Below are 24,035 nucleotides of genomic sequence, written 5' to 3' on the forward strand. Positions count from 1 at the left end.
TATATATTGCTAACCCAAGTGCTACTTCTCTCGGGGAGAGCTAGGGGTCCAGGCCATTGGCCATGGAGGGGTCATACACGGCTGTTTTGGAAGTCCTGGGTGTCTGGACCTGGCTGGGGGACAGATGGGGTCCCAGCCCTGGTCCAACAAAGCTGGTTGCTGGAGACTTCTTCAGACACAGGTCATCTGGGCAAGGCGGCAGGCAACAGCGGTGACCAGGGCTGCACCTTTGCCGGACCCGTCCTCTGATTGCAGGAAGGTGACCACACAGCGAGGGGCCAGCTCCCGCACTGTGGCTGCCACCAGGCTGGAGAAGCTGTGAGGGGGAGAGGCCGAGGTGAGGCCAGGTCAGCCGGGCCCCACCTGGCCATGCCTCCCTGCCCAGCCCGGCACCCAGACTCACTGAGGGTGCAACTTGTAGAGGGTTCCATCCACCCCCACAGACACAGTCAGCTCTTCCAGGCCCCGGTTCTCACGGATCTTCTCCACCACGGCAGCCACACCTGCCCCACAAAGCTGGGCGGCCCTCTGGGACACGGCCTGGCACACCTCCAGGACCATCAGGGCATCATCTGAGGTCAGGGACAGCCCCAGATCCTCCAGGATGGCTCGGACCTGCCTCAGGGCCAGGGTGTCACTGGAGACAGGAGGGAATAGAGCACAGAGAGGCAGGATCCTGCATGAGCGCCCCCCTCTCATGGCTTTTCCGTCCTCTGGTGCACCTCCCTCCAACCAGCATTCCACCCAATGATAGAGTCCTTTGGGAGGTGGAAGGAGATAATGCAGGCCTCAGCACCTTTCAATCTCAGAGAGAAACTTGGTCTTGAAGATGTCCCTGGTCTGAAGGCACTGGGTCTGCTGGCCCCGGAAGAGAACTCCAAGGCTGGTCAAATGCAAGAGGGTGTGGCGGACGATCTCCCCCAGGTACATGCCACTGATCATCTTCTCAAACCTGCATGAAAGTGTGTGTGCACACAGGGCAGGAGGCCCCAGCCCCGTGCCACCACCAGCCACATCACTAGTGCCAGCCACCACCAGTCACACCTGCCCAGCCCAACCCTCACCTCTGCTTGCCAGGGTTGATGGATGCCTGGTCCACACTTGCATCAAAACAGGTACTGAGCATGCTGAGAGAGCCATCATCCCCAAAGGCACCCCACTCCATGTTGATGCACATGTGGCCTGAGTCCCCAGCCACACTTGCCACATTCTGGAGCTCCTCCATGTAGCAGGCATTGGTGCCAGTTCCTTCAGAGAGGCCAGATGGGGTGGGAGCCATTTACTGATGCAGACAAGATCCCTCTGAGCCCTTCCCACCGAGATAGCAAAATCTGGGCTCATTTCCTACCTCTCCATCTCCCCATGCTCATTGGCCTGCCCAGGGCCTGGTCCTCCTTCCTTCCTCGCATCCCTTTTTCAGACCCTGCCACCATCAAGCCCCCCGGGCCTCCACTACTTCCCCTACCAGCACCACCATCAGCACATCTCCCATGCTACCCCAGGGTGCTCCCAAAATGCCCGTCATTCACATCATTCCCCTGAGAGATGTGTGACAGCCCCCGCTGTCACACAGGTGAGAGGCCCAAGCCTTCCTGGACTGGCCTTCCAGGTCTTTAGTCAAATCAGCAGGTGCTGGGCCAGGAACCGGGGACATAAAAATGAGACACAAGGAGCTCCACAGTGGCCAGAGGCTGGGCAATGAGCAGCCAACTCTGATACTTCCTGTGTGTGCCCAAATAGAAGTGCAAAGAAAAGCATCATGGAACACCCAAGCACAGGTGAGTCTTCCTGCCTAGAAAGTCAGGAAAAGCTACAGAGAGGAAGTGACATTTGGATTTGACCTTGAAGCCAAGAAGCTTAGACAGAAGGCATACCCTGGGTAAAGGCTTTTCCTTCTTCTCCCCAACACACGATCAGCTCTAAGCAGGTGTGTTGGACCCTGGAATTAATCCATCCTGTTGTTTATTCACACAGCAATCTGGGCCTGCCTCTCTCGAGCACCTCCCGGTGCCAGACACTATGTTCAAGAAGCTCCCAGTCTCCTTTGAGGCTGCCACATACCTCCTGCTCTAAGAGACGGATGTCCAAGGAGCTATGGGATCCCTCCTCCCCCATCTAGCCAAATTCCTTTTTCAAAGGCTTTCTTTTCAAGTCTCACTCATGTTGGGACCCCTTCCTTTCTGATCTTGGCTTGTTGCCCTGGCATTTAGTCAGATTCAGCTCTCTCTGATGGCCACATGCTCTTCTGGATTCAACCCTCACTAAACAGTCAGTTCCGAGAAGGCAGATATTTTCCCCTTCTTTATGTGTCTTCCTGTCCCTTCATCCAGCCCCCAACTGGCCACAGGAAAGGTGCTTAATAAAAACTTAGAATCTTGGGGACTTCCCTGGCGGTCCAGTGGTTAAGACTCCGCGCTCCCAATGCAGGGGGCCTGGGTTCGATCCCTGATCAGGGAACTAAGATCCCTCATGCTGCAACTAAAAAGATCCCGTGTGCCGCAACTAAAGATCCCACGTGCCACAGCTAAGACCCAGTGCAGCCAAATAAATAAATAAATATTAAAAAAAAAAAAGGGACTTAGAATCTTGGACTATTCAAAGAACCATCTCAACTCATTCTCTGCACACACCCCCATCACTGGGGTCCCACCCAATTCCAAATACTCTGTAGGCCATGAGCCAGGCATAATGCTACACTTTGTCCCCTCCCATCTCATCCTCATAACCCCTTAAGACAGGCATTATTATGATCTCCACCTTAGAGATGAGGAAACTGAGGCTCTGGTGATTTGCCCAAGGTCATACCAGTGGAAGTGGCAGAGCTAGTATTTCCACCCAAATCTGTATGACTCCAAAGCTCACATTCATTTAACAGATGGGCAAACTGAGGTTCAGAGAGCTTAAATAACTGTGAGTCAGTAGCTAAGCTGGGCTAGACACTGAAACTCCAGACCCTCAGCCCAATAGAGTGTTCCAGGGCCCCACTGAGTCAGGTAGGAATGATGCCACATCCCCAAGGCCAGGGGAATGTCCGAATCAACAGGAGGCAGTAAATTAGCAACAGGCAGTAGGGGCACAAAAGAGCAGGGCCCTCCTCACCGACGATGAGGCCGACCTCGCAATGGGGGTCCTCGTAGCCACAGGACATCATGGTCCCCACCGTGTCATTGACAATGGCAACCACGTTCAGTTCCACTGCCTGCACACAAAAGGATGCTGCTAGTTGCTGGGCAACGTGGTCGTCACAGCAACTAGCACTGGACCCAGAGGTCTCTACTACAGAGGGCCCCCCACATCAGGCAGCGGGAGACCCTTTGCTCCGTTCAAGGCCTGTTGCACCAAAGCACCCCTGCAGGCAGGCTACTTACCTGTCGGCGCCCGATGGCTTCCCGCAGCAGACACACAACATCTTGGCCCTCACAGTCAGATGCATTGAAACCCTTTGTCCAGTTCAGGAGGATGCCCTGGGGTGGGACAAAGAGGAAGCAGGAAGCTAGAGGTCCCTTGGAATCTCACTTTGCCTCTCCAAAGCCTGCATCCCATCAGAATGCAGGATATGATTCCCTCCCCAGGTAGGATTCTGTGTCTACTCTGTCATACGATTAAGGACCTTGCACTCTGCCCCCTCCCAATTCCCCAGGAGGATTCCAGTGTGAAGAAACCTATTAATAACCATCCAACCTACGTCTTCTACTTTTAGTGCCAGAATGCTCAGATAGTTTGAGGGTCTGGCCATTTTAAGACATCTGCCCAGAAGGAATGGCCCTTTGTAATTGGGTTAGGAATGAACAGATCTGGTAAAATGAGTGCTGTGTGTGAGAAAGGGAAGGACAGAGAAGGCTCAGAGGTCCAAATGACAGCAGAGTCTGCTCTAACAGAAAGAGCTAGCAAGAGTCACTTGAAAGGAAGGAATTCTCAGAGTTGGGACGGAGCCGTGTCAATGGGAGATTCACATGCATGTTCCAGATACAAGTGAAGGATGAATGGAAAAGCCAGAAACCAGACACCAGGGCAGGACAGGAGGGGACAAGACAATTTACTGTGAGAAACTGGCCTTAAATTGTGAACTTAGTAATGGCGGCCTAGCTGTTCTTTTCTTATTGTGCTTCCTCTGAGAGAGGGGGCAGGGGAACTATTCCACCCACCATTAGGAGAAAATGACTGCTCTGCCCAAAGTAGACGCATGGAGAGCAGGTCTGGGAATCTTTGGGGCAGGAGATTTTAGACATATTAACTGACATTTCCCCCAGTAATATTTCCTTTTATTCCTTTCCCCATAAAACCACAAGATGGAGTATTCTGTGCTCATTGTCTCAAAAACAGAAACCAGAGAGAGTGAGAGTGAATGAGAGCGGGAGCCAGATCATGAGTAACAGCAAAGTTTCCCCACTCCCAGATGAGAGAAAGACCCCCTGGTTTGGGAAAGGTGAGGTGGGCAGGAGTTAGAGCCAGGTTCCGGATGGCTTCCTGAGAAAGTCCTAGGCCCTCCACCCTGGCCATGCCCCTGTGGGGAAGGGGAGGAAACAGAAGGGATTTGGATAATCTGAGAACAGAGGCAGCCTCTGCCCTCCTTCTCCACGGAGAGGAAGGTAAGGTATCAAGGGAGTTGTCAAGACCCAAGAGAGCAAGAGGCAGAGTCCAAATGGCTGGGGCCTGGACGTTTCCCCCACGTCCCAGCTTGTCTGCACATTCTATACAGCAAAGGAGGGGCCCCTACCTGGATAAGGGGGGTCCCTGAATTGATTACCATTAAGTTTTCACTCCTGAAAAGAATGTGGGCTCAACATAGAAATTAAATTCTGTTAATAGGACCGTGTTTCCTGCATGCCTGATTTTGCACATAGTCCCACCTGCTTCTCACACCTTACAAGGAATAATCAAAAGGTGCCAGAATAACTCAGGCTGGAGGGAGCAGACGAGCAAAGAGACACTGCTGACTGCATGATCCAAAGGAAAGCAGAGCACAGAGGCCCGTATCTGAGAGGTCAGAGCAGGAGCAGAGGGTAGGCGAAAACGATAGGAAGGCTGGTTGGAGTAGAGGAGGCAGAGCTTCCCAGAGACCACAGGTGTGGAAGAACCTGGTCGGCACCTTCAGGGCCAGCAAGCTCCTCATCACAGGAGCTTTTCAGCAGAAGTTGGGGGTGTTGAGGAGGAGCTTCCTGGCAGCTTGGATCGGAGGTCTGGGAGGAGCCATCTCCATGGCAGGCCTTAGGTGTGTGCATGAAAAGTCTAGCATTCCTGATGAAGGATGCAGAGGTGTGTGCTGAGTGGGTGTTGTGTCTAGACCTGTGCCTGCCCCTCTGCCAACCCCAACCAGGCCCTGAGAAGGATACCAGCAAGGCTGGGAATAGGAGAGAGGGCAAAGGAACCATGCAACCACAAGCCCCTTTGAGAGACAGAACAAACTCTGCTCCCTGCAGATACCCTCGGCATTACAACAGTGCTGTGGGTGAGACAGCCGGTGTGTCCTCCAGTCAGTCCCAACCTTGGCCTGCACTGCTCCCAAGTGCCCAGACCTAATGCTGGCTCCACTCTCCTGCCCACTGGCAGCCCCCAGGGGTAACCATGTCCTTCTCCATCCCACGCCTTTTCATGGCCCTGGATTCCAGGCCATTTCACCGCATCCCATCCACCTGGGCACATCACATCTGGGGAAACTGAGGCTGGGTGCAGGCCCGGCCCTGCAGTGCCTCCACCCAGTCCTCTCCCTAGCCTAGGAAGCCCTCTCCAGGCCTCCTGCCCACTCCAAGAAGAGTATGTTGGTGGAAAGCCCCCTGAGGACGGCTTCCCCCAGCCCTCCCTCTCTCACCTGGTCCAGGCCGACCTGCCTACACGGGAAGGAGAAGGTGAAACCCAGGGGGAGGCTCTGCCCACTCAGGCCCTGCTGCTGCTGGAAGTCCACGATGCAGTCCACAATGTGGTCAAAGAGCTGAGGGGTGGAGCAAGTCAGGGAGCGGGCCACTTGGCCCTTTCCCGCCCCCTGACATCAGCTCCAGGTTGTGGGTACCTGCTGTCCAGAGCCCTGGGCCACGCATTCCGGGATGGAGTAGACCTGGCTGGTGATTTGCACACCTCCAGTGGCCACACGCACCAGGAGGACCCGGAAGTTGGTGCCCCCCAGGTCCAGGGCCAGGAAGTCCCCACGCTCTGTGGGGCAGAGACCCTCAGTGCCAGGTCAGAGCTGGAAGCTCCATCCCCACACATGCTGTGACCCCCAGAAGTCCATGTCCCAGCCCCACATTCAAGCCAAGTCCTTACCACTGCCATCAGGCGTGGCCCGGACGTAAGTGGGCAGCATGCGGAGGGAGGAGGCTTCCCCCTGGAGTCCCTTGGCCATGGCCTCTCGCATCTGTGCCTGCACTGCTGCCAGCTGCTCACGGGTCAACCGGAATGGTGCCAGGGTCTCCTCCAGCAGGCACCGGTGGGCAGCCAGGCGGGCAGCCACAGCAGTCACCATTGCCACACCCTGGCCACCCCCGTCCACAGAGGGTATGAAGGAGACATCACATTCGGGGGCCAGGAGCCTCACTGTCTCCTGAAGGATGCTGAGGAACCTACACAGACACACATCAGGTGCACCCTGGCTTGGCACCTGGCCCTGACCCCCAGGGCTTGCAGAAGCCCTGGGCTCCCTCACTTCAAATCAATTCAATTCTAAACCCATCTATGCACCAACCATCTGCCCAGTGCCCCCAGTGACACCCTCCCTTGCACACCCAAGAGAAGCCTCTTTCTCTCCTCTGACCTCTTCTGGCCTCCCCAGCCCCTGTCTGTCCTCACTTTGCTTGGGTGCCATTCATATCCATAGGCTTGCACCAGTGGTACCAGAGTGCCCTCTGGGTGTGTATCACAAACACACACTTGTTCCTGCTACCTGCTAACACAGGATCATCTGTATTCCCAATACCTGGGGTGTCGCTCAAACACTCGGCCTCCAGTGGCCACAGCGATCTGAAGTGTCTGCTGCTCCCGGCTGTGCTGGAGACGGGAGAGGACGGCAGCCAGGGCAGCTGCACAGAGCTGGGCAGCCCGCGTGCACACAGCCGCACATATGTGCTGCACGAACTCGGCATCTGAGGCCCTCGGGTTCAGGCCCAAGTCCTGCAGGATAGCGTGCACACGGGCTGCCCCAGCAGAGGGACTGGCGGGGACAGGGTGCTACTTTGGGGCTGAAGTAGCCCCAAAGCTCCCTGCCCCCACCAAAGCTCCATGGCTACCTCAGGGAAAGAGCATCCTCCCCATTCCCAAGTCAAGAACCCCTCTGTCGCAGCCCACTCGCCTCCCGCACTCACTCCTCCATCTCAGCCACATGTTCCAGGAGGATGCCGCCTTGCCTTAGCAGGGCAGGGGAGGTGTAGCCGCCAAAGAGGACACCGCACCGGGCCAGGTGAGCCAGCACCAGCCGCACCAGCTCACCCAGGTACAGGCCCCCAATCATCTTCTCAAACCTACAGGCAGGAAGGGTGGCTGGACAGAGCCTTTCCTAAGCCCTCAGCCCACCTGGCCCCACCTCCAAGAACTCCCAAAGAGGGGTCATTTGCTTTGCGGTCCCTGCTGAAGGGTCCAGAAGCAAATGGCCTCCTAGGAGACAGTTGGGTGTTTACCCAGACCCCACTGCCCCCTCTGGCTTAGATTAGGTTCATGGGGACTCCTGGAGGGTGGAAGGATCCAAGGAGGGTAGGAGACTCTTTGCTTGGCTACTCCCAACCCCCAACCCCTGCCAGGGCTGGCCAGAGTCAGGAATAAGGGAGGGCCAAGAATTAAAAACTCTTCGTTCTAGAACTCATTCCTTCTTTGAGCCTGGCCAGGGCCCCCCAGGATGCAACCCGGAGAGCCTAGGAGCAAACGAGAGGGAGGGGCCTAAGGGCTGGAGTACAGGGACAACAGAGCGGGAGGGGAACAAAGCAGTGACAGGGACTAGAGCAGAAGGTTAGGCCACCTCTGGGCACCCAGATTCAGGGACTCGTGGTCCAGGGTGCGGTCGAAGATGGTCAGCACTGGCCCCAGGGCCCCATCATCACTGAAGGAGCCCCACTCGACGCTGATGCAGACTCGGCCCCGGTCCTCGTCTAGCACTGCCACATGCCGTGCCTCTTCCATGTAACACGCATTGGTGCCAGTGTCTGGCAGGGACACCCCATCAGGACCTGTCCACCAGGCCTCCAGGCCCTCCATCCACCATCACAAATGCCTGTGGCTCACCTACAACCAGCCCAACTTCACATGGCCCAACCCCTGGCTCGCAGCCCATCATGGTGCCCACTGTGTCATTCACCACGGCAACCACATCGATGCTGTAGGTCTGGACAACAGAGAGGACAGAGGTCAGGGAACCTGGGGGATGGGCAGGGCTGGGGCCCTGGCTTTGATGGAGACACACAGAGTCCCTGAAATGTGTGTCCACATGCCCCACACATTTGCGTCACATATGCTCTAGGCCTTCCCAACCTATAGAGGATTTTCCTCCCATCCCACCCCTGCCCCTTGGCTCCTCTGCTCCCAGCTCAGGCCCTGGAGGTCTCAGGGGCTCTCAGCCTCAGCCATCACTTCCAGAACACCAGTGCTCCCCACAGGACCAGGACAAGGGTGAGCAAACATGTCACCTTGAAGGCTGCGCTGTAGACACCTCGCTTGCTCACCCTGGTCCTGGCCTGGCTCCCCAAGCCTGCTCCTCTCAGCCCTGACTTCCAGCTACTCACACAGCACCGCGGTGGTTAGTCCGCACAGATCCAGAGCGGCCTTTCTCAGGCATCCAGACTTTTGAATATGCCCTTCTCTGAAATTAGACCTTCCTCCCCAGCCCCAGCTTATGCACCTGGCAAACTTCTCCTTCAAGTCTCTGCTCAAGTCGTAGTACACCCTTCCCTGTGCTCCCACAGTCATCGGAACCACATTCTCAACAGGGACAATCTTTTATTGGAATGTTTTCCCACTAGACTTGTGAGGTCCCTGAGGACAGGGTCAAGTCTTTTCATCTTTGTTTCCCCCTACAGTCCTGAACGTTTATTTGACCTTTCTTAGCTTCAGTCTCCTTACCTATAAAATGAGAATGGTAGCGGCATTTACCCAAAGGTTACATGGATAAAGAAAGGGTATAAACAGGAAAGGAAAGAAGGCCCTCCCAGAAGCATAGGCACAGCCTACATGTGCTGGGCCCAGGCCCAGGCCCAGGCCACGTGGGCCTCCCTCCCTGCTCCCCTGCCTCTACTCACTCCCTGCCTCTGGATGGCGTCTCGTAGCAACTGGACCACATCCTGGCCTTCCACACCACTGCACCTAAAACCTTTGGTCCAGGAAATGAGGGTGCTCTGGAGGCAGAAAATTCAGGTCAGTCCTCCAACGACCTTCATGGGGCTGCAGCCCCTCCACCCACTGTCCCTGTAGCCACCCTGTCTCACCTTGTCCAGCCCTGTCTGGTGACAAGGGAAGGAGAAGCTGAACCCAAGCTTCAGACCCTGATTGCCCACGGGGAGCGCATCCAGGAACTCAGATAGGCAGCGGGCGGCAAAGTCAAAGAGCTGTGGGGTGGGTTGGGGGCTTAGCTCTGCCCACTGGAGCCCCAGCTGCCCCCGGGCCCAGAGCCTGTGCAGTGAGTGCTCACCTGCTGACCAGGACCCAGCATCACCTCTTGGGGGATCACAAACTCCTGGCTTCGGGGCTCCATCTTGTGCCCCTCAGTGCCCATCAGGGTCACCCACAGAACACGCAGTGAGGCCCCTGTGGCTCCCAGCTCCAGCACCACGAAGTCTCCTTGCTCTGTGGGAAAGCAGGTCACAGAAAGGCACGCAGCTGGTGAGACCAAGCCCTCTTCTTCCCAGAAACATTCCCAAGGCCTGTGAAGTCTCATCAAGGGACCTTAGAGATGGGGACCTTAGAGATGGAGAAAGGGGTAAGGAACTCACCCCTCCCCCAGATCAGAACCCTCTTACCAGTCCTGGCCACCCATGTTAGTCTATACAACCCACCAGTGCCATGTGGGGTAGACCCCACATATGTGGGCAGCATCCGGACAGCAGGGGCAGGGCTGGCCTGCCCCTTAAGGGCTTGCTCCATGGAGTCCAGGAGGCTGGTTTGGATCTGCCGCAGCTGTGCCCCTGTCACCTTGAACTGCTGCAGGCATTCCTGTACCTGAGGAGAAACAGGCCGACATCTGGGCAGGAGCCCTGTTGGCCTAGCGAAGTTCCCCCACTCCAACCAGGACAGAGGCCAGCCTGGCCCAGTTCATACCTCCCTTCCCTAGCCCAGACCAGCACCCCTCCCTCAGCTTCCCCAGGGGCTGGCCTGAGCCCTGCTTGAGCCCACTGTGAGCCTTGCTGTGCTCCCAGGCACCTGCCCAGCCCCACTCCTCGCCTCTTCACACACTGTGGCTTTCTTGCTGCTCACAGCCTACACCAGCTCCTGCACCCTCAGAAAGCTCCTTTCTGGTGGGAAGACCCACCCATTTCCTCCTGCTCCATTCCCTTGTGGATCCTTTCAGCTCCCTCCAACCCCCTCTACTTCTTTGAATTCAGGGCTGGCAAGACCTCTCCCCTGTCACCCCACCAGTGATTTGCTCTGGTTCCCCAGGACCCAGAGCCGAGCTGCTCAGTGAATTGTTGTTAGATGAGCAAATGAATGAACAAATGTGTGGATGAACTTCAGGTTCAGGGGCTTCCCTATTCCGACACACTCCACTCTGGAGCCCGAGCAAGCCCAGCCAGGAGAGTTTGGGGGCCACACCGTGGAGGACAGTCCTCCCACAGTTGGCCACCCTTCACACAGACATTGACTGAGCCCCTAATATGTACCCAGAACTATTCTAAGCACCATACACTGCACAGCCAGCTGAGTCTGCTCTTGTGGAACTCAATTCTAGTGTAGGGGGCAGAAAATAAGCACAGAAACATGTAATGTGGTTCTGGTAGTACTGGTAGAAAAGAAAGGCAGAAATAGAAGTTCAGGAGTGACCAGGGGAGGAAGAGGTATTTTTGGATATTGGTCAGGGAAGGTCTCCCTGTGGAGATGACCTAAATGAAGGAAGGGAATGAGCCATTTGAAGATATGGGGGAAGAGCACAAAGGGTTTTTCTTCAGAGCAAGGGGATGGATTTTGGGGAAGGCTGGCCAGGGGCAGATCAGAGTGAAGGGAGTGGCGGGCAGAGAGGGAAAGCAGAGGATGGGACACCAGGTTCTTTTCCAGCAGAAGCTTGAGTTGGGGGAGCTTAAGAAAAGCTCCAGTATCTCACTTCTGTGTGGAAACCTCCCTGGGACAACCCTCTGGCCTGTCCTTCAAAGAGGCCTCAGCAGCCTCCCTGGGTTTGTCGGAGGGTCCCAGCCCCCGACTCCATTCTCCCAGTCTTAGCCTTTCCCAGGTCCCCACTGCCTGTCTCATAGGAATTCCATTCCTACGACCCGCTACCCCACACTGGGCCCATATCTGTAAAGTACCACTTAGGCACCTGGATAAGAAGGCAGGGAGAGCCAGGGAGGAGAGGCTGCCAACTGAGGGAGATGGGGGCAACTGAGTCCCACCCCTGCTTTAGGAAGAGAATGGGAAACAGATCCCTAAGGAGGCAAATGATCCCAACTGGAGTCCAGATGTTCAGTTCCATATTCACATTACTGCTTCCAGTAGCCATGCATGCTAGGAGGAGCTATTCCTGAGTCACAAATGAGGAAACTGAGGCTCAGAGAGGTATAGTCATCTTCCTAATCCAAGCAGCTATTAAGGGGCAGAGTGGGACTTGAACCCAGATCTGACTGCAGAGATGTTTCCACATAAATGCGAAGCCTTATAAAAACTAATAAAAACACCTGAAAAGAACCCAAAGCTGATGAAGTTTGCAGCAAAGAAACCCCATAGGACGTGGGATGAGAAAACTTACATCTGAGTCCTTGCCCTGCCACTTCCTGGCTATGTGGCCCTGGGCAAGTTAAACTTCTCTCTGACATGGTAAGACTTACAAGAGAATAACAATACTCAAAAGCACCCAGGAGCCATGTCTTGTTCATGGTTGTATCTCAGGGCCACAAGGAGTGGCTGGCTCTCAGGATTTGTTGACTAAGTGGTTGTGGTGGCATAAGAAAGGGGATAATGTATGTGAAAGTGTAAAGTGCTGTTCAGATGTGAGGGGTGTTTTATTATTGCTTAATGACAACAGCAGAGTTATGGAGAAGTCAATGGCTTGGGTAGATTGATGTTTTTCTTCCTTTTCCTCCTGGCTGCAGTGAGAGGTGCAAGAGGAGTGACTAGGAGATGGCAGAAGCCTCAAGAAACACAGGAGGACTTCGCTGGCTGACGCTGGTGGGCGCACAGCAGCCAGGAGAAGCTACTGGAGTCTCGCCTCAACCTCCCCCAAGAAGAGTGGGGAGAGACCTCAGCCAGGAGAGTGAGGAGCAAAGCATTAGAGAGAGGGTGAATTCGATGTGGCTTCAATGCTGGATCCTTTGACCAACTTGCTGTGTCGGACAGTCAGGGCCCACCTCATCTCTCTGAGCAGGTTTTCTCCTCTGTCAAGCAGGAACAAAAATAGCACCCACTTCTTAGCGATGTTGTGAGGACTGAGAAGACAGTAGATGTGAAGGGGTGAGACAGTGGCTGCCCTATAGGACATGGGTTCCCTTTCCTCAGAGCACAAGGTAAAACCAGCCTGGGGATCCTGACTCCATGTCCCCTCTGGTGACAAAAAGAGTCCTGGCAGAAGGCACCAGGAAGGGACTCAGATGGGACTGGGCTCCGACCACACGTGGTTCTTAGAGCATCATGGGAAGGGGAGCTGAGGTAGAAGCCTGCAGTGCTGAGTGGGGGCCCAAGGCCACAGGAAATTTGGCATCCATGTGAAGTTCCCCCAAAGCTGAAGAGAATTGTCTTTAAACTGCAGGTGTGTGCAATAGAGCCAGCAGGGTGGGTGTGGGACCAGCGCCAGAGTCTCGAGAGAGTGGCGTAAAGTGAAAGAGGTGATGGTGGCAGGCCCTAGAGCAAGCCCTGGCAGGGCAGGCACCGCGGCACAGTCATTGCACCCTTCTGTGGCCCAGCTAGGGGTTGTGCACAGAAGAAATGTTTACAGGGTCTGGAGCAGACGTTGGACAAGGGTAAAGTGGGAGCATGAAATGCAGTGAGGGGTGACGCCCCTCTAGTTTGGGCAACAAGCCAAATCAAGCAGGTTTCAGAATGGGCTGGAAAACTAAAGAAACTGCAGGGAACAATTCAAGAACCCTTTCATGGATGCCTCCTCTGTGCAGGTCCTGTATCTCCATTAGCTCACTTAATCCTCCAGGAGTGGGAGGATTAGACTTTATTTTCCTCCATTTCACTGATGAGGAAACAGAGACGAAGAGATATGAATTGACTTACCCAAGTGTTTCCTGCTAGAGGGTGTGGTAGACAAGGGCTTCTAAATCTTGGTCAAGATGACAGAAAAAAGAGAAACTCACTCTGAGCTAACCTGAGGCACAATAACCTTGCTGCACAACCTCCAAGTTGAGTTCAGCACTGAAATCCTCTCTGTGTGCCTGACTTCAGTGGCCGTGTTAAGGGGTGAAAGATGTGCAGGAATGACTTGAGAAGTGGGAGAAGGAAGGGCTTTAAGAACACAGCTTTCTACAAGAAAAACCCTGGAGGGTCCTTTCTAGACTTTGGAGATGAAACACCTCAGCTCAAGCTCCTGTCGTGCCTTAAACTCAAGGTACGTCACCTCTCTAAGCCCCCTTCCTCGGCTGTAAAATGAGGAGATAACCCCCACCCTGCAGTGGTGTGGAGCCTTGAAGGAGAAAGCTACTAGATCAGACGTGAAAGGCTCAGTAAACAGGAAAGGGCTGCATGGGTGTGAGCCAGTGGCCGCATGGCATCTTCTGCTGCTCCTGCTCTTGACAGCCTTGAATAGGCACGAGACAGGAACCCAGTACTGAACTTACCAGCTCAGAGCTGTTTGAGGGGCAGGGCAAGCCTTCTTGGGGGCAGCTGGGGGCTTCTTCCTGTTGCTGCAACCCTAGAGACCCAATGGAGTCCATGTGGTTCCACGGTGGGGGGTGACCTCCTATGGGGGAAAAGGGTTCCCGGGTGAACCACGTACTCCACAGGTTGTGATGAACCTCGGAGGCTGTGATGCAGACCCTTAACTTTCTTCCTTCTGAATGGAACCAGGAAGGAAGATGTGGGCAGAGCTCAGAATCTCTGACCATCAAAATCCTTTAGTAAACAACCAGAAAGCCCTCATTTTCCAGAGCATGTACAACAAAAGAGCATTGGGAAGGCTGATTTCTAATCCCAATGCCATTCATTCATTCTGTCATTCATTCACATTTATCAGTCCCTAATGCCTAATGTGCCACATGCTAGGGTACAGACGAAGCAGACCTAGGCCACACCCTCAGGGACCTCACAGCTTTACCAATAATCACAGTATGACTGACACAGGCAGTGACAGAGATGGACTTGCTGCTGTACTTGGGAGTTCAGGGATGTGCTAAAGGTTTGGAGCAAAGGGTGTGAGGTAAGGAGGGGCCAAAGACCTGCTGGAGAAGCAAGCAGGCTGGCTTGGCACCTTCATGCCAAGTTAAGGTGTGTAAATTTCATGCTGAAGAGAGAAGTGGACAGGGGTGGATCTGTGCTTCAGAAAGGGGTTCCACTAATGCCATGACTTTGGGCAAATCATTTATGATTTCTTTGCATTTCAGTTTCTTCATCTGTAAAAAAGGAGAAGATAATATCTACCTTCACAAGGTTGTCATCAGAATTAAATAGAGTAACAACAGGGAAAATGCTTTGGGAACTGTAATGTGCAACATAAACGTCAGGGTGAGTTTTGGAAGGCGGGGTGATGCTGAGCTGAAAGAGCCCTGTGCTCACAGTTGAGGATGCAGCTCCTCACAGAGCAGCCACACCAGGTCTCTCCATCTCAAGGCCTACTTTATTTTCATCTACATGTAAATAAAATGGGGACCAGGAAGTTTCCAAAGGAGCCTTCAATGATTCAGGTGCCCTGCAGGGGTGGAAGAAAAGGGAAATGCAGTGGAGGGCCCAAGATGGGCAGAAGGCATCTGGCTACTGAATTATTCCACCTCTCCTCCTTTAACAGCAAAACTTCAGGAAAGCTACCTTCCCACCTCTGCAACCCCTCCCCACCTGCCACTCCCCTCATGTCCATGAATTTGCCCTCCCCATGGTCACCTATGATCTCCTGACTGCCCAATACCAGCCTTTTCTTCAGTTCCCATGCTTTCACCCTCTCTCAGGGATGCAAAGCCATGAGAATTCTCTTCACTGCAAAATTCTCTTCTCCCTTGGCTGCGACAGTCAGTCTTCCCTGGGCCTCCTTCCTGAGTCTCTCATAGTCTTCGTCAATAACTCCTTCGCTCCTCTCCTCTTAAACAATGGGGCTCCCAAGTTTCTGGCCATAGTCTTCTTCTCCACACTCCCTCTTTATCTCACTCATCCCCAAGGTTTGATTAAAACCTGTGTGAAGGTTCCCAAATCTACCCCCGTCCTGAGCCAAATCCCAAATTCCAATGGTCTGTTAGCATTTCTGGATGCTGGAGAAGGGTCCTCAAACTCAACGGTCAAAGCCACATTCATTTCCTCCTTCACTTTTCCCCACGAAATTCTTCTCTTGTCCTTCACCTTGGCTGGAGGCATTCATCTTGCCGCTATACATCCCTGACCCTCACTTCCCCTACGCAATAAGTTCTCAGGCTGAAAGAGCTGAGAGCAGAAAGAGCTCCCGTGTGTCTCCACCTCCCAGTTCCCCCAACCACTGTCCTAGACCTTCCACCCATCTGATTATTCCAACAGCCTCCTAATTGATATTCGTGCTCCCATGTGTCCATCTCGCCACCTTACCCACACCAAACATGTTACCAGAGTGACTGTGCAAAAATAGGTTTTATCACGTCATTCCCCACAATGGGAAGTAAGCCGTCACACTGTGATGACTTCTACTGCAGAAAAAAAAAGTCCCAAACGCTTTGTGACTTTGCAACCCCCTCACACTGTCCTCAACCCAAGCTTCCTCTCTTGCTACTCCCCTTCATATTCCAGCCACATTGACTATGAGCTTCATCTTGTCTCCTGCTGTTCAGCCTTCATTCACAGCCTTCCCTGGAATTGCTGAGTCATCTCTGCTTCTTCAATGCCCAGCACAGGGCTTGGCATAGGTAGGTACTAGTACAGCTTTGAAAAATTGAGAGGTGGGGAGTTCTTATTCAGAGAACCAAGAAATCAGTTTCCAAAAAATCTCCCCAAAGTCACATATACCTACACTCAGTTTCTGTCAAATCTGTCAAATATATGTTCCATATATGTTAGAGGTCTGTTTTGAGGATAAAATGGGGTAACTGAGGCAATTACCTTTGGGAAGGGCCTAGGGCTACACACATGGTGAGATCTCACTCTCCTATCGAGGCCCAGCTAGCTCAATCACTCATTCATTCGCTCTTATTCATTTCTTCTTCTATTCAACATTTATTCAGCACTTCTACATACCAGAGACTGTGAAGCTTCCCCCAAGTAACCCCAGTATTTACACTCCCAGTAAATATTCATTTCTGTCTCTTCCAGCTAAGAGTTCCTGTGGGGAGGGACATGTCTCCCATATCACTAGATTCCCAGAACCCAGCCCAGGGTCTACACATGTTTGAATAACTGTGGCCCTCTTGGCTCAATTCAGCTGAATCAGCTACATGGAACGAGCCTTCCTTCTGAAAGGTATCCCAGGACCTCTGCCGAGGATAGGAACCACTATCGAGGACCAACCAGCTTAGTCTTTCCAGCCTCCACTCATCCAGGATGGACTAAGCAGGAGAGATGAGGGTAAGGAAGGGGCTAGAGCCGAGGCAGGCAGGAATTAGAGGAGAATCTTACCTGGTAGAAGCAGCAGTTGGTCACTCTCCTCAGACCTGGGCTCTTCTCTCTCAATATGAGACGTCCCACTGAACTGCTTTGCACTCAAAAGTGAAACTCACGAGTAATCTGACTTATAATGTCACCAAGCTCCACCCTCTCACTAGACACCAGCTAATTCAGGAAGGTGCACTCCCCTCTGAGTCTGCCCTAAGAGGAGGCCAGTTTAGGCAGGGCCATGGTGCAAACTTAACCAAGATCGCCACAGGAAGTTGGGAGTCCTGAGTTGGGTCAAGGAGCTCAGGATATCCCCTCTGCAATGCTGGGAGCTCCATCCATTTTACAAACACTCAGAGTCCACAGTGGTTCACCCCTGGAAAGGAGCTAGAAGAACACAGCCTGGGAAATATGTAGTCCAATGGACAATTTTCCAAAATGTGTAAGGACTTACTAAATGAACAAGAGGCGATATGGGAGCACAAGAGGAAGAGGCTAACTCTGTCCCAGAGTGGGCAGAAGAAGTTGAGGAAGCTGAGCCCTGAAGGAAGAGTGGCAGTATGTCCTTGCATGTACAGAATTGTGGAGCACAAGGCACCTTCATGGAATTGGGGTGCAGCTCCAAGGACCTCAAGAGGATACATGTAGGTGAGGACACATGGTGGGAGAGGAGGCAGCCAGGCTGTGGAGTTCAGCCTTTAGTCTCCAGGCCGAGGAGGAAGAGCAGGTTCACACCATGGGCTTCTCTACTAGAAGGGGAAGAGGAATCTCAGCTGCAGTGGGGCTGTTGGCCACCAAGTTGGTTTCCCTGAACTAGTCTTCTTGAATGTACAGAAAGTTGGGGTATCACTGTGCCCACTGTTGTGGTCTAAATACTTTTGTTCCCCTCCCACCTAATTCTTATGTTGAAAACCTAATGCCCAAGGTGACGGTATTAAGAAGTGGGGTCTTTGGGAGGTGATTAGGTCATAAGGGTGGAGCCCTAATGAATGGGATTAGTACCCTCATCAGACGGCTCCCTTGCCTCTTCTGCCATGTGAGGATACAAGAAGTTCGCGGTCTGCAACGTGGAAGAGGGCCTTCATCTGACCATCTGGCCAGGCTGGCACCCTGACCTCAGACGTCCAGCCTCCATAACTGTGAGAAATACATTTCTATTGTTTATAAGCCACTCAGTCTGTGGTACTTTTTAATTGCAGCCCAAATGGACTAAGATACTCGCCATGGTAGGAGACTAGACACACTGCACCAATTTTCATTCCAGGGAAATTGGTGAGCAGATACTTTAAAACTCCAGGCTATCTCATCAACAGTAACCCTACCGTTAACCATAAACAGTACTCTGCCTCCACATGACACCAGGATGGAGACCAGGGATGATGGCTGTTGAATCAGCTTTGGCATAACTGGGCCTGGAAACATGCCACATATCAGCCCTTCTGCACAGTTCACTGGGTAGCAATCAGGCATGTAGGCTCTGAGATTGGGAATGGGGGTGGGGAGGATAGACTGGCCATCATTCACAACATAGCATCCTGCCTAGCCTGGCGCTCCAGTCTCTCTCAACTTCTTAGTGGGGAGACAATATGGAACTAAATGTGAATGTGATTCATGCTGACAGTCAGTTTGCAGTCTCCTGAGCCGGGGTGAGGATACACCCCTGACAAGCAATGCCAGGGCTCTTTGTCTGTGTTTCTAGAAAGCTATGTCTATTTCCCCAGCAGCAGGGGTCCCAGCACCCTAGGTAGAGCGTCAGGGAAGGTCTGTGTCAGGGCCTACGGAGGGAGGAGGCAGTCTGGGCTTGAGATCTGTTAACAACTATGACAGCCGTAACTGTAGCAGAGGCACAGCAAGGAGTAGCAGAGGCATAGCAAGGATGAGCAGCTCTCTTCAGACACCAGATGGCCACTGACCAAAAAAGGGAAGGACAAGTCCTCACAAGGCTCCTCATAGCCCCTTAGTGCCAATCTTCAGCTGTCCAGGAGGAACTAAGGAATGGGGAGAGGCAGTTAACTGGGGGAAAGGTGGGCTGTAGCCCAGGTACCACGGCTGGGAAGACAGTCAGGCCCTCCCTGCTCCGATCTGCTCACAGGCTTGCTTCTCACAGCTGACAGTGCCCCACGGCCAGGCACACAGGCCCCAATAAGCTTCCTGCTATTCCCTCCATGCCCTTTTACTCCAATGTGCCTTGCAGCTCTCCTATACCCATCAAGCTGCTTCTGTTAGTTTTTTGTTTACGCTGATCTGTCTGGAATGACTCTCCCTTTGTGCTCTCCAGCCTTTTCACCTAACTTTTCCTCATCCTTTAAATTACACCTCAGACATGGCCACCGCTGGGAGCCTTCCCAGACAAGCTCCTCCTGGCCCTAATCCCAGCCGAGTAGCAGCCTATTGATCCCATAGTGTCTTGATCTCCTTGTATCATTGCATAGACTACAGTCTATTAAAAGAATCTGTTTGTCTCCCCCCACTGTACTATGGGCTCCCAAAGAATGATTCTTATTTATCTTTGGCGTCCCGGGGCCCAGTTCTAGATCTAACGTGGGATAGATATCAGTTAATTTTTGTTGAATTGAAGAGCTCTCCCACAACCTCAATAGTCCAGGGCTTTTGAAACTGAGAGGAAATAAGTAACCTCTTCCTGCCTTCCTGGTACATATGGCTTCAGCAGCCTTTCCACTCTGGGTTTATACATTCTTCCATCTTCCCACTTGGTACTACCATCTACTTACTTACCTGCCTTCCCCTCACCCCAATTCCCATCTTCTAAATCAACTTAGGGCCACAGTTCTCTGCCTCACAGGTGAGAATGAGCCCAAACTTAAAATTTCCATTGAGTTTTGTGACTCAAGTGGGAAGTAGGAGGTAGTGTGGTATAGTAGAGAGAATCAGCACTGGTGTCAGACAGACCTGGGTTTGGATCCCATCTCAGTTACTAGTTGTATGACCTAGGTGAATTTCTTCACTTCTCTGAGCCTGTTTTCCATGTATAAAACACGGAGACTAATGCCTTAGTTGGGCTCCTCCAGAAGCAGACCTAATTTGAGTGCAAAAGGTTTAATTGGGAAGCAATCAGGCCAGGATTAGGATTAGGGCAATGCATGTGAAGTGCCTAGCTATAAAATATAGAGAATCCCTTAGGTTCACACAAGTGTCAACGTTGCCTTTACATGAACCCAAGAGTGAGGGCCCCTCACCCTAGTCCCAGCCTGATCCAGGAAGCACTGACAGGGGAGTTGGAAGTGAGATAGGAAGGGAAGGAAGCCAATAGAGCATACATAATTAAGTTGCTGCTGGGAGCCACTGAGGCTCAATCCCACAGGGGAACTCTGGGAGACAGGTAGAATGCATCCACCTGAGGTGAGGAAGCTGGAGAATTTATCCTCCAACTTCCATCTTTTACTGGCTGATGGCTGCCTCAGGGGCCCTCACTCCCTGGCACTCCCAGCCTGTGCCACACACTAGCCTAGAGAAGTGCTAAGGCAGAGAGTTACAGGTTCTTGCAAAAGGATCCTGCGGGTATGTAATAGAACAGTGAGTGCCCAGGGGAAATGGACAAGGCACAGCCTCTGCTAGAGGGTTGTTATAAGGATGAAATGAAATAACACAACCACAGTGCCTAACACAGAAGTTACCTTCTCTTTCCCAATTTATCACAATAGCTTTTGAAGTTCTTGGAGCTTCCCAGCTCTTCATGAGTTGACAACATCATCAGAACAGCTGCTTCCCATCTTTCGGAAGAAGCAAAACAAAAACAAGAAACAAAACCCAAAAACCCAGGGTTCCTAGGCAAGCTCTAAACACCTGAGCTTGCTGTGGAAGGCTGGTGCTTGATGGAACTAAGGTACTCGAACTGTATCCTCTCACATCTGCTCTTCACCTCTCTCTGGCTTTTCCACCTCTCACTGTAACACTACTTACGACATACAAAACTAGCATTACATTGAGTAACGACTGCTGCCATTCACTCACCTTCTATGAGATATTGTGCTTTTACCCACATTATCTTACTCCTTAGAACCCTGTAAGATTTTTCCCATTTTATAGAAAAGGAAACTAGGTCTCACAGAGGTTAACTTGTATCAGAAGCAGGGGTTCAGACTCAGGTTGATGTCATACTCTTTCCACTGACTTTGTCTCTTCATTGCCTTACTAAGGCCCCTCCCACAAAACCACTGGTATTGGGAGAATGAGACTAATGAGCAGCTTTTACCAAAGACAAGGTGGGAGGGCCTGGGGAGATGGCTGTTTCCCCTGACTCCACATTAGTTAATAAATAAGCCGACCAGTACTAGTCCTGCTGATCCACACCCTCCTCCAGCAATTTGCCACTGATCCATGTTCTAGGGAGACCGCTCAATTTTAAGTTAAATAATTCACTTTCTAGAATCACCCTTTATCTTTTCTTATCTTCAGGCAGAGAGATAAACATCCCTGTTTATGGAACTTTACCTCCAATAAATTGCCATTTACTGAGAGAAAACTAGTGAGAGTTAAGTTGATGGGACAAATTATTTCTCAGAAGGAAAACAGGAAAATAATCAATACTAGAGTCAAAATACAGCATTTTCATTAGGACTGATGAGGCAGGGCACTGTGGTCTCACTTCCATGGACAAAAAGTGGTTTTATTTGTTACTCTGAACCTTTGTTTCCTCATCTGAAAATTGGGGAGGATAATACCTACCTCATAAGGTTGCTGTGAGGATTAAATGAAGAAGCTACACACATTGCCTGAACCATAGCAATTGCTCAAAAAATAACAGCAATATTAATGTGATGCTGGCCACAACGTCAGTGCCATCCAACACCAAGACATGGAAGGAATAGAGAGTGAGCCTGCCATCCTGCCTTCTTCTAACTCAAAGAGCTTGTGTGCAAAGGCAGCTAGGCAGGGAACAATGCATTAAAGGCCTGTGCTGTGCCTTACATCTAGCTATCTCTGAACTCCCCAGTCTAACACACACTTCATGTTTGTTTTAAAATAAAGGAAAAGAAAATTTTGGACTTGGTAAATCAGAAGTTAGGAGAGTGTGAGTGGTGCCCCGTTTATCTTGTCCCAGGATCCTTTCCTGGTCGGCAGCCACCTCATACCATCTCCCACTATATCTTCAAATCAACTTGGGCCAAAGCTAGCTTTCTCAACATCCTTGTTTGGTCATCTCCCTCAGGCAGTTGCTTCTGCCATTCAACATCCTCTCATCTTTGGAGTCTGCCTGTGCACTGAGCATAGACCACATCTCTGCTCTTCACTGGAAGCTCCTGGGTAATGTGGTTGAGAATGTGTACTCCTCTACTAATGAACTGAAACAGAAGTTATTTCCTGTTGCTGCTATGACCTCTGATGGCAAGAGAACCAATCTCAGTTTTAGCAGATGAATATGCAAGGCATCCCCACTGGTTAATCTAGGAAGAAAAAGTAATTGTATAGGAACTAATAACTGAGAGTTCACTTACAAATTCCTGGCAAGAATGGTCAGACATATCCCTCAAAGGTCCTATGCTCTGGCTGAGAATTCTTAACTGGGTGAGGCAGCAAGATGAAATGACAAGTCACTGAATGGTAAGGACAGCAGAATAGAAGTAGAATTCAATGCCCTGGCATCTTCCAGAATGATGTCAGAGAAAGTCAAAAGAGTAACCACACAGTGTTCACAACTGTGCACTACACATTCTGTGAATATAGGCAGTATGTCAGAGACCAGTAATGGAATTCATTCCGAAACATGCAATTTATGAGTCTGAGAACTAGCTCCATAATTAAAATATCCCTCCCCTAAGCCCAGAGAAAAAAAGGAAAATCTCCATCTTATTGAAATAAGATTTCATACAAACATAGATAAATATATTTAAATTTTCTTTTTAACCATAAGTGAATTCAAACAGACTGTTATAAAACAGAACACTACACACAGTTGTCTGTATAGCTCATAGAAAACATAAAAACCAGAACACTGAATGGGTGCTGGTGGTAGAAACTGCAGGGCCAAAACTTGCATAACAATGAACTGGAGACCACTAAGGCTTAATGAACATGGCCCACCCCTATTGTTAATGGTTTTGTCAACCTTTGGACCCTAGAAATTCAGGATTTCCTCCTTCTTCCTCTGCCTGCTTTGGTCCGTGTCCGGCTACTTGACCGGACAGTAAGCTGCTTTTTAAAGTCCACTAAGCAATCTGTGGTTTCTGAAATGGAAACAAAAGACTTGATGGGAGACTCATTTAAGTCGAGATGTGCAGGGGAACTCTGCATCTCTCTGCTGCAACCTGCCTCTTCTACCCCTGGTGAAGGCACCCTAGAGAGAAGGAGAAAAAAATCAGAATTCAATATACACCTACTAATAAGCACTAAGTATGTGTACCAGGGGTATTTACATATACTATTAGTTCATGTAATCTTTGGAATAATCCAATCAGATAAGTACTATCATTTCCCTTTCACAGATGAGGACACTGGGTAAATCATATACCCAAAGCCACACAGTTGGGCAGTAAGGAAATGAGGATTCAGACCCAAATCCCCAAGGTGCTTGAATTTTAAGTCAGAAGACGAGGGTTGGGTGGGGATAAAGAGGCAAAGAGGAGTAAGACAGCTTTTCCTCTGCTTGTTTTGACACCATGAATGAACTGAGGTAGTTATCCAATTCTCAGCCCAGATATATGGCAGGCACAGAGTTATACAGAGAGCAGTCACACAGTTCCACAGTTTTCTACTTCAACAGCTTGAATATCACACTATACACAGAACACAGGACCAGGGCTGTACTTTTCTAGAACTGATGACAGCCACACTTCAATGCACACCCCAATTCACCTGAAGGCTCCTGTTTCTGAAAACTTGGTCTTTATCTCCGCATCTGTGATAGGACAGAAAAAGTAATAATGTTGTTAGTGGTGTTGTAATCATAACACTTTTCACTGATCGTGTGCTTCCTATGTCCTGGGCACTGCTCTTCATCAGGCTTACCCAGGTAGCTCAGATCCCCAATCCCCAGACCAATGGAATGTGAGTGAGCATTAGCATCCAACAGGCTTAGCTGCAAAAGTACAGAGGTGAACACTTTTGAATGAATAACCACTGAATAAATCTACTTCAAATCTGGACTTGAGCAACAAGGAGTTGCCAAGGGAAATCTGCTACCTGAAGAGATTCACAACCTGCTGACCTAAAGGCAGCAGGCTATGGGGCTCAGAGAGGTTGCCTTTTTATAGTCATCAGAAGGC

At 51.4% G+C, this 24,035-nt stretch overlaps 2 protein-coding genes across 8 annotated transcripts in view; both read right to left on the reverse strand.

Annotated features, from left to right (window-relative positions):
- Positions 1-162: 162 nt before the first annotated feature.
- HK3 (hexokinase 3) lies at positions 163-22,545 on the reverse strand. Of its 4 annotated transcripts, XM_082380505.1 has the most exons (19): positions 16,837-22,545; positions 13,893-14,014; positions 9,966-10,128; positions 9,602-9,756; positions 9,399-9,518; positions 9,213-9,308; positions 8,203-8,302; positions 7,940-8,123; positions 7,293-7,448; positions 6,908-7,141; positions 6,259-6,554; positions 6,008-6,147; positions 5,810-5,929; positions 3,369-3,464; positions 3,100-3,199; positions 1,065-1,248; positions 797-952; positions 404-637; positions 163-316 (listed from the first exon to the last, which is right to left on the reverse strand). In XM_082380505.1, the coding sequence occupies exons 2-19, from the start codon at positions 13,986-13,988 to the stop codon at positions 172-174; spliced, it is 2,775 nt and encodes a 924-aa protein (XP_082236631.1). In that variant the 5' UTR covers positions 13,989-14,014; positions 16,837-22,545; the 3' UTR covers positions 163-171. The 4 variants fall into 4 exon arrangements, with proteins under 4 accessions (XP_082236631.1, XP_082236630.1, XP_082236633.1 ...); XM_082380504.1 differs by having other exon boundaries at positions 13,893-22,545; XM_082380507.1 differs by lacking the exon at positions 13,893-14,014 and having other exon boundaries at positions 16,837-16,908.
- A 110-nt stretch (positions 22,546-22,655) lies between these two features.
- Positions 22,656-24,035, reverse strand: part of UIMC1 (ubiquitin interaction motif containing 1) — a 135,310-nt gene continuing 133,930 nt past the window's right edge. For all 4 annotated transcript variants that reach the window (XM_082380531.1, XM_082380530.1, XM_082380528.1 and 1 more), the window contains 2 exons: positions 23,626-23,668; positions 22,656-23,107 (listed from right to left, as the gene is read on the reverse strand). In XM_082380531.1, the coding sequence (XP_082236657.1) occupies positions 22,897-23,107; positions 23,626-23,668 (254 nt within the window). In that variant the 3' untranslated portion in view covers positions 22,656-22,896. The remainder of the gene's footprint in view (positions 23,108-23,625; positions 23,669-24,035) is intronic.

This window comes from Balaenoptera borealis (genome assembly GCF_965194805.1).
Source record: "Balaenoptera borealis genome assembly, chromosome: 2".
NCBI classification, from domain to species: Eukaryota; Metazoa; Chordata; class Mammalia; order Artiodactyla; family Balaenopteridae; genus Balaenoptera; species Balaenoptera borealis.